This window comes from Moschus berezovskii, chromosome 2 (genome assembly GCF_049115385.1).
Source record: "Moschus berezovskii isolate FMDL1 chromosome 2, NW_MosBer_1.0, whole genome shotgun sequence".
NCBI lineage: Eukaryota > Metazoa > Chordata > Mammalia > Artiodactyla > Moschidae > Moschus > Moschus berezovskii.
Genome location: NC_142461.1, coordinates 777631 through 786839, shown reverse-complemented (window position 1 = coordinate 786839; position 9209 = coordinate 777631). Strand labels below are relative to the sequence as shown.

Here is a 9209-nt window from a genome sequence, read left to right as displayed (position 1 = left end):
AGTGTGGAAGCAGTGGAGGGTCTGGGAGTCAAGATCTAGAGGCAGTACCTTGGGGCTCAGGGTCCCCCTTTGTCAAGCGTTGTGATGGTTTAGTCACTAAGTCGTGTTTGACTCTTGGAACCCCATGGACTGCAGCCCGCCAGGCTCCTCTGTCCATGGGATTCTCCAAGCAAGAACACTGCAGTGGGTTGCCATTTCCTTCTCCAGGGGATCTTCCCCACTCAGGCATCGAACCCAGGGCTCCTGCACTGCAGCCACCAGCCAGACAGTTCCTTCTACCCTTGTGGGATTGCACCTGGCAGCAGGGAGGGCAGGGAGGGGCTTGGGGTTTAGGGGGCAGGGAGGGGCTTAGGCAGGCAGGGAGGGGCTTAGGGGGGCAGGGAGGGGCTTGGGGGGGCAGGGGGCTCTGGGCTGACCCCTGGGCCCCAAGTGCTCCCAGTGATAAAAGTCCCCACGGTTCTGCCATCAGTGGGCGGGGGGCAAATAGTTATTCGTCCATCCATTCATTTGACAAACCAGCATTGTGGAACAGGTAACCCCTGGAACCTGTTCAGTCCCTGCCTGATAGGACTCAGTCTAAGGGACAAGCGGCCTAAGGAGAGGCAAGGGGGCTGGAGGGCGTCTCGGTCCCCCTCCCAGCACGAGTCCCCTGCCAGGCCTAGACCCCTGGGGCCAGGCAGGAGACCCCCACACCTGGCTCGTCTCCCAGGAGAATCGACTGCGTTCATTCATTCAGATGTTTACTGAACAGCTGCTCTGAGCCTGGCGCTGTGCCAAGTGAGCAAAACGGAGGATGGGCTGGAGCCGAGCTTGTCCTGGTCTCCACACGGTGGACAGGCTCGGGGGGAGAGGGGCCGCTGGGGCCACGGCTGGGAACAGGGAGAGGGGGTGCCTCCGCTGAGGAAGGGAGAGTTGACCTGTCATCTGAACGGGGAGGGACTCATCGGTGTTGCAGGAGGGAGACACAGCTTGAGCAAAGGCCCTGTGGCAGGTAGAGGAAGGGGTTTGATGAGAAACAGCTAAAAAGCCACTGAGGCTGTTGGGAGACCAGGCAGAGGGAACGAGAAGGCAGAGCCGGGCTGTGGTGAAGGTGAAGGTCGGGTCCTTGGGGTCTCCAGGGGAGTTCAGCCTTGTTCCCAGGTGCCTCAGGACACCAGTGAAAGGCTTCAGGCAGAAGCCTCCCCTCACCCACCCTGAGTCGGTGAGTGGGTGAAGGCGGGCCTGCTTGGGAAGGCCTACTGCTGCTGCTCAGTCGCTCAGTCGTGTCCGACTGTCTGTGACCCTGCGGACTGCAGTCCACCAGGCTCCTCTGTCTGTAGGATTCTCCAGGCAAGAATGCGGGAGTAGGTTGCCATTTCTTCGTCCAGGGATTTTCCGGACCCACGGATGGAACCAGCGTCTCTTACGTCTCCTGTGAAAGGCAGGCGGGTTCTTTACCACTAGTGCCACGTGGGCAGGCCTAGATGGCAGGTATCAGGGAGTCAGGATTAGAGGTGGGAGTGTGGCGGGCTGAGGGTGGGGAGTTAGCTGTGTGAGGGAAGGGTGGTGGGCTCACTCCCTGAAGGGAACACCTTCCGGGGCCAGGGCCGGGGAGAGGCAGGAGGCTGTGATTCTGGATTTGAATCCTCGCTGAGTTTGGGGCCCTAGGGACATGGTGGGGCCAGGCCCGGTAGCCTGTGGCCGGTAGGTCTGGAGAAACGCTGGTTATGGAAGCCAGCTGTGGCCGCGAGCTGCCTGGGGAGACGCAGGAGGCCTGGGAGGGCCTCCTGGAAGCCGGGAGAAGCCGGAGCGGAGGGCAGGGCGCGCGGTCCCCTTCGGGAGCCTGGCTCCGTCCTGTGTCCAGCGGAGGCCGTACGCCCGCCTCACCGCGTTGACAGCGGGCCAGGCGGGATGGGGACGGGACGGGGCGCGTCCTGCACGGTGCGAACTTCCGAGAGGACGTGAGGCCGGCCCGCGTCCCCCCGGCTCCCGGAGCACGGCGGCCGGCGGCGCTCGCGTTAGGACCCAGCGGATCCGGGCGGGAGGGCGGCGCCCGCCCCTTCGGGGGCCCGGCGCGGGGCGCGGGGGGCGGAGGGGCGGCTCGGCGGCGCGCGGACTCGGAGCGGCGCGCAGGGACCCGCAGGTAGGCGCGGGCGCGGGCGCGGGCCGGGGCGCGGGCCGGGGTTCCGACGTCGGCCGGCCGCCAGGGGCTGAGGGGCCCGGGCCCGGGGCCGTCTAAGCAGATGTAAGAGGGCGCCGGGAAGCCTGGGTCCTCTGGAGGGGCGGCTTTTGTCTCCCCGGAGGAGGGAGGCGGCGGCCGGCGGGGGTGTCCGCGGGGCGACGGGGACGGAGACAAAGGGCAGGGCAGGCCGGGCCCCGGGGTGCGTCTCCGGCCCGCTGGGCCTCCCCCGCGGCCCCGCAGGTTCGGCCCCCCTCCCCGCCCGATCGCCCGCCGTCTGGACGCGTTTGCAGACGCGTCTCCTGGAGGGGCCCCTTCTCCGCGCGGACTCTCCTCGGGACGGCCTGGCCCGGGGCCCCTTTCCCCAGCGAGCCTGGGCGGCCCGTGCCGGGGGGCTTCGAGGCTTAGGAGGGGCTCTGGGGACAGATAGAACCCCCACCCACCCCACCAACCACCTCCCCAGCTGGGACCTTCGAGTGGTGACAGTGCCAACCAGCCTGGGAGCCAGATGGGGGACAGGGAGGACTTGGGGGAGCTGCAGGCCTTGGGTCCCCCGCGAGGAGGAGGCCGAGAGTTTTCAGAGTGGCCGCCTGGCCTTCGGGGCAGCTGGGTCAAAGGCAGCTTCCCTGCCCCTTCCCCTCCCCTTCCCTCCTCAGTAAGGCTTGCGGGGTGGGGGTGGGGGGATTGAGACGGGGAATGTGTGCGGTGACCGACCGGGGTCTCAGAGGAGCAGTGCCAGGTCTCTGGCCCTGGCCCCCCTCTCCCTTGAGTCCCCATGGCCTGGAGGGGGCAGGGGTAGTAGGCGGGCAAGTTTCCAGTTACCCGTCTGGAAGAACTCATGTTGTGGGAGGGCGGGCCCCCCATGGGTGAGCCCAGGACTCTCTCCCAGCCCCCCAGCCGAAGGCGGGCAGTCTGGAGGCTGCCCCCCACTGAGCTGGGGCTGGCCGTGAGGACTTGTCGACTCTGCCAAGTCCACAGTGGGGCCAGACTAGAGACGGGACTCACCCAGTGGTTCTCGAGCTTTAAGAGCCTGCCCCCTCCCACCAAACTACCGTCTCAGGCATCTCAGGCGGTCCAGAGCCCCTGGGCTGGGGGACTGCGGTCCCCTTGAGCGCTGCCCTCCAGGCTCGGGAGAGACGCTTTCCAGACCCCACCCTGAGTGCTTCCTGCCCAGCAGACAAATAGCCCTCAGTCTCGTGAGTGTGTGATGGAGTCAGCCAGGTCCTGGGAGGCCTGGCAGGAGAGGAGTCTTTGAGGGGTGGGAGCTCGGCCCGGGCCTGGCTGTCCCGAGGGCCTGGGGTCATGTGGTTTCCTGCTGAGCAGGATGCCTGGGCCCCCGGGCTAATTGGGAGCAGGTGTCGGTCTGGCCAACTGCTGGGTCTGGGCTGTGATGTTGGTTGGGCAGGACTGGGGTCCCAAGGATGGGCCTGGGGTCGTGGTCGGGGCACTAGATTCCTGGAGAAGTGCTGAGCAGAGAGTGGGCATCAGTGTGGTGGGGTGAGCAGGGGCAGGGATTAGAAATGTCCATGGAGTGTGGGCAAGCAGGGTAGGATCTGTTGTCATGATCTGCTCTGGAGCCAGGGGGAGGCTAGTCCTGCAGGTCCTAAACTCCCAGTGGGCTCTCAGGGACAGATCCCTCCAAAGTGGTTGCCGCCCCCGAGGCCTGCCCTCCGTAACCCTCCGTCTGCCTGGCCTCTGTTCCGGGCCCTCCTTCTCCAGACTGAATTCTGGGAGCAGAAGTGGCCCTGCAGCCCGGGGGTGTTGGCCTGGGGAGCAGCTCGCCTCTCCTCTTTCTCCAGCTGTCCCCAGACACCGGCCCAGCCCACTCACTGAGTAGCCATGAAAGCTGCCTCCCTCTTCCTGCTCTTCCTGCCTGGTAAGTGGCACCTGGGCTGGTGGGGCTCCCGCGTGGGTGCGGGCAGGGAGCTGGCTGCCAGCCCTTGTTCTGCGGCCGGAACTCAGTTTCCCGAACCCCAGGGCCTCCTACCTCTTGGACCACAGACTGGACTGGCCAACCCCTCCCAAAGTCTGGAGGCATCTCCTGGGTGCCTCCCCAACCCTCCGCAGCAGCAGGCTGGGCCCAGGCACCGGGATCCACGCTTTTCCACTTACTGCCTGATCCTCCCGGGAGGTGAATGGAGGCCCCTAAAAGGGGGTCTGAAGGCCTGGGATTTGCACTCCTTTGGGGCCAACTCAGCTACAGTCCTGACTTTGGAGAGGTCCCTGGTTTTCACATGAAAGAGTTGTCAGTGGGGATCACAAAGGGCCTGCCAGGTCTAACATTCGTTCCTTTAACAGATATCTGTGGAGCTCCTACTCTGTGCCAGGCACTGGGATAGGCCCTGGAGATGCAGTGATCAAGCGGGCAAATGCCTGCCTTGCATGGTGTTGCCCTGCCGGTCTAGAGAAGGGCGAGGTGATAGACGTCAGGTTGTGTTGAGTGCTGTGATGGAAATAAACAGGAAGATGCGATGTTGTGGGTGGGTAGGCCAGCGAAGGCCTCTCTTACTTTTTCACATTAATTTTTTTGGCTGTGCCGGGTCTTATAGCACATGGGAACCTCAGGCTTCATTGTGGCTCTTGGGATCTTTCACAGTGGCCTTAGTGGAGGCATGTGGGCTCCAGCTCCCTGACCAGGGATTGAACCCGGGCCCCGTGCTGGGAGCACAGAATTTTAGCTGCTGTACCGCCGGGGCAGTCCCAGGTGCTCAGTCACTGTTCTGTCCCACTCTTGGTGACCCCATGGTCACACCATAGCCCACCAGGTTCCTCTGTCCGTGGAATTTTCCAACGCAAAACACCGGCGTGGGTGTTGTTCGTTCCCCACTCCAGGGGATCTTCCCAACCCAGGGGTTGAACCCCAGTCCCCGGCACTGGCAGGCGGATTCTTTACTACTGAGCCGCCCAGGAAGCCCCCGAGCAGAGCGGAAACTTCAGTAGAGACTTGAAGGAGCCCAGGAAAAGTCAAGTGCAAAGGCCCTGGGGCAGGCAGGAGCGGCCAAGAGCCAGCATGGGGGAGCTGGTCAGGGAGGCAATCCAGGACCAGGGAGTGTAAGGACCTTTGTGGACAAGGAAGCCATTTGCATCCTGTGAGTCTGAGCCTGCTGGGGATCTTACAGGCCTACCTGAGGGGCTTCTGCCTTCTTCAGGTGTCCTCAGGGCCCCTGCTGCCTCTCCCTGCTGGCCTCCCCCTTAGCTCTGTCTCCCCACAGCAGGCCTGCTGGCTCAGGGCCAGTATGATCTGGACCCACTGCCTCCATACCCAGACCATGTGCAGTACACCCACTACAGCGACCAGATCGGTAAGCCCGCTGCCCACCCCCAGGCCCCCTCAGCCCGCTCCCCAGATCAGCGTGGCTTGGCTGGGGGTCAGGCGGGGCGGTGGGAGATGGACTTCCAGGGCTGTGGGCCCTAGTTGCACTGTGCCTGGGGGCCAGCCTGGCCCCGACCGATCCCACACCTTTATTTCCAGACAGTCCGGACTACTACGACTACCCAGGTAAAGGGCAGGCGGCAGGGCAGGGGTCCGTGGACGCCTGGGGGAGGCTGGGCGCAGGGCGGGGTGGGCAGGCGGCAGGGCGGGGGTCTGCGGAGGCCTGGGGGAGGCTGGGGGGAGGGCGGGGTGGGCAGGCGGCAGGGCGGGGATCCTCGGAGGCCTGGGGGGAGGCTGGGCGCAGGGCAGGGTGGGCAGGTAGCAGGGCGGGGGTCCGCGGAGGCCTGGGGGGAGGCTGGGGGGAGGGCAGGGTGGGCAGGCAGCAGGGCGGGGGTCCGCGGAGGCCTGGGGGGAGGCTGGGGGGAGGGCAGGGTGGGCAGGCAGCAGGGCGGGGGGTCCGCGGAGGCCTGGGGGGAGGCTGGGGGGAGGGCAGGGTGGGCAGGCAGTAGGGCGGGGGTCCTCGGAGGCCTGGGGGGAGGCTGGGCGCAGGGCAGGGTGGGCAGGCAGCAGGGCGGGGGTCCGCGGAGGCCTGGGGGAGGCTGGGCGCAGGGTGGGGTGGGCAGGCAGCAGGGCGGAGGGGGGGGGCGGGGGGGGTCCGCGGAGGCCTGGGGGGAGGGAGCAGACTCCTTCACACCTCTCCCGGCAGAGGTGACGCCTCGGCCGCCTGAGGAGCAGTTCCAGTTCCAGTCCCAGCAGCAAGTCCAGCAGGAAGTCATCCCAGCCCCCACCTTAGGTAGGCCACCAGCTCCAGCCAACCCTGGGTGTGCAGAGGGCTGCCCAGGGCTGGAGGAGGTGACCCCACCCTGCCAGGAACTGTCCCAATGGTCTCTGCCTGCCTCTCCCCCAACTCCAGAACCGGGGACTTTGGAGACGGAGCCCACGGAGCCGGGGCCTCTGGGTAAGAGAGACAGAGGGGGCCCCGGGAGTTACTGGGTGGTGGGAGGCCCAGGAGGTAGGAGACAGAGGGGGGCTCGGGATTTAGGGGGTGGGAGTTACAAGGTGGTGGGGGGCCCAGATGGTCGGAGACAGAGGGGGCCCCTGGAGTTAAGGGGTGGTGGTGGGCCCAGGAGTTAGGCGGTGGTGGGGGGCCCAGGAGACAGAGGGGGGCCCTGGAGTTAGGGGGCGGTGGGGGGCCCGGGAGGTCAGACACAGCCAGGCCTCTCACTCTTGCTGGGGTAGGTGGTGGGCTGGGGGCCTTGCAGAGGTGCCCCTGCTTGAGGTCAGCAGGGCCCCTGGCAGCTCTGGAGACCCCTCTGTCCTGCACTGGGTAGGGGGCTGGACTGGCCGTGACCTTGGGAGGAGCCTCTAGTCCCACAGGGGAGCGGGGAATGGCTGGCAGGAAGCGCCCTGGCGAGTGGTGCTCAGGGCCTTCCCGGGCTCAGCGGGGCTGTCCCGGCCAAGAGCCCACTGGCCTGTGTGTGGGGAACCCTGTTCCGTGTGAGGGCCCTCCTGTGAGTGAGGCTGCCGTGTGTTTCCGGGCCTGTGTGTGGCTGTAGGTTTGTGTTTCAACTTAAATCTGTTTGGATATAGGACTCTCGGTGCAGTTGTGAGTTTGCGTGTGTGAGCGTATTGGATACAGTCGGGTAGCCTGGGAAGGCCCGGCAGTGCTGTGTGTGTGCGTGCCTTTGTGTGTGTGTTTGTGTGTCTAGGCTGGGCCTGAGGGTGCAGGGGTTCCTGGCCAGTCCCCTGGGGGCGCGGTTGGAGGCGGCCCCTGGCTCTGAGCCACGAGCTGCAGCCCCAACCTCACCTGTCGCCCAGACTGCCGTGAGGAGCAGTACCCGTGTACCCGCCTCTACTCCATACACAAGCCCTGCAAGCAGTGTCTCAACGAGGTCTGCTTCTACAGGTGAGGGCGTGGGAGCCCAGCAAGCCCATGGGGCGGGGGGACAGACAGCGATCCTGAAGTTGAGCCCGACTCCCAGGCCGGGGGTGGGCGTGGGGTCCTCTCCCCCAGGCTGAGCCCTCCCGGCCCGTCCCCTCAGCCTCCGCCGCGTATACGTTGTCAATAAGGAGATCTGCGTCCGGACGGTCTGCGCCCACGAGGAGCTCCTGCGGGGTAGGAAGCCCCCACCCTGCCCCTCCCGCGTCCCCGGCCCCGCCTGCCGCTTATCAAACGTGGGTCCGAGCCAGGCTCCCCTCCCGGCCCGTTTCATCCTCAGACAACCCCGTCACCAGGGCTGGGGTGTGTGGCAGTTCCCTTACCTGGCCCCACGCTGACCCCAGCTCCTTCCGGCCCTCCCGACAGCTGACCTGTGCCGTGACAAGTTCTCCAAGTGTGGCGTGCTGGCCAGCAGTGGACTGTGCCAGTCTGTGGCGGCCGCCTGTGCCAGGAGCTGCGGGGGCTGCTAGAGGGAGCTGGCCCCCCGCCAGCCCGGGGCCCCCAGGCTCTGCCTGACCTGGTGCTTTCCTCCTGTCCGACGTTCCTCTCGTCTTATTAGAGGGCTGAGGGCCTGGGGCTTGCCGCGGCCCCTCCCCTAGCCTGGGGCCACCCCCGAGGCTTCAAGGGGGGCTCCTGAAGGGCCAGTCTCTGCCCCCCGGGTGGGGGACGTCCCAGGCGCTCTGTGGGACCTGGGCCCCTGTCGTGCCTTCCTCATCCACCCCCAGGACCATCCCCCACCCTCAAGGTAGGCTGTGACCCCCCGCCCCAGCTGGTCTGCTTGAATCTTCTACAGCCCCTGGGCGTAGACCACCTTTGTTTTATACAAAATTAAAAACAGGTTTTTACGAACGACATGGAGTCCCTTTTTCGGTGGGGAGCACAGAGGAGATGGCCGGGGCCTCCAACCCTGCGCATCCTCCCCAAGGCTGCTCAGGCCCCCGGGGCGAGGGTCAGTTCCGGCGACCTGTGGCCTCCGCAGTGCCAGCACTGCCTCTTGCAGCTGCCTCGGCTCAGCCCTGCCCAGAAAGGTGGGCCCTGACAACTGCCCCGGACTATGTGTGTGTTGTAGGAGGCTGTATCGGAAACCGAAGGTTCAGGAACACGGCCTCCTCACCGTCAGGGCTGTGTGGTGGGTCTGAGTCCCCCGTTACCGGGGAAGGGCTCCGGCAGGGTGGAGGCCGCCTGTGCGGGGACCTGAGGGTGCTACAGAGTCGGGCCGGTGGGCTCTGGCGTCAAGGGTGTTTGCGGGGAGGGAGGCCCGGTGCATTTCAGAGGGCAGAAGCAGACTGGCCTTTGAACAGCGCCCTCTGACGAGCACAGGGAGACCAGGCTCCGTCTGAGGTTTAGCACACAGCCGCCTCTAACCAAGCCTGTGCAGCGGGCACAGGTAACATTCCTGTCTTACAGATGGGAAACCAAGCCTAGAGTCAGTACGTAACTCCCCACGCCCCAGGGTCCACAGCAGTCAGTGGCAGGGCAGACCGTGACACCGCTGGGCTCCGTGGGCTGAGAGGCAGTTCTCCCTGGAAACACGGACTAAGCACCTGCTGTGCGCTCCCGCATCACCGGCCTGGGAGGCAGGTTCCCACCTTACTGATGGCACACTAAGGCTGACAGCTAAAGCACCTGTGCCCAGGATCACCCCGTGGGGCCAGACCGGATGCCAGGCCCACCCCCAGGCCTGCCCTCTTTAAGCGTGCCGCCTGGAAGGCCTGCTGGTGCTCAGGGGATGCACCTGC

The 9209-nt window shown here is 65.8% G+C and overlaps 1 protein-coding gene across 6 annotated transcripts; it reads left to right on the top strand.

The window, feature by feature from the left end:
- Window positions 1-1968: 1968 nt before the first annotated feature.
- On the top strand, window positions 1969-8319 carry MFAP2 (microfibril associated protein 2). Of its 6 annotated transcripts, none has more exons than XM_055397063.2 (9): window positions 1969-2122; window positions 3958-4034; window positions 5374-5460; window positions 5631-5657; window positions 6238-6324; window positions 6445-6489; window positions 7350-7437; window positions 7574-7647; window positions 7837-8319. In XM_055397063.2, the coding sequence occupies exons 2-9, from the start codon at window positions 3998-4000 to the stop codon at window positions 7938-7940; spliced, it is 549 nt and encodes a 182-aa protein (XP_055253038.1). In that variant the 5' UTR covers window positions 1969-2122; window positions 3958-3997; the 3' UTR covers window positions 7941-8319. The 6 variants fall into 6 exon arrangements, with proteins under 6 accessions (XP_055253038.1, XP_055253034.1, XP_055253037.1 ...); XM_055397059.2 differs by having other exon boundaries at window positions 1970-2122; window positions 5371-5460; XM_055397062.2 differs by having other exon boundaries at window positions 2038-2122; window positions 3878-4034.
- The last annotated feature ends 890 nt before the right edge of the window (window positions 8320-9209 follow it).

Bases quoted from the DNA above. Each gene is read 5' to 3' on its own strand.
- MFAP2 (XM_055397059.2), top strand. From the start codon at position 3,998: ATGAAAGCTGCCTCCCTCTTCCTGCTCTTCCTGCCTG. The intron at 4,035-5,370 runs GTAAGTGGCACC...GTCTCCCCACAG, and splicing joins CTTCCTGCTCTTCCTGCCTG to CAGGCCTGCTGGCTCAGGGC. The intron at 6,490-7,349 runs GTAAGAGAGACA...CCTGTCGCCCAG, and splicing joins CACGGAGCCGGGGCCTCTGG to ACTGCCGTGAGGAGCAGTAC.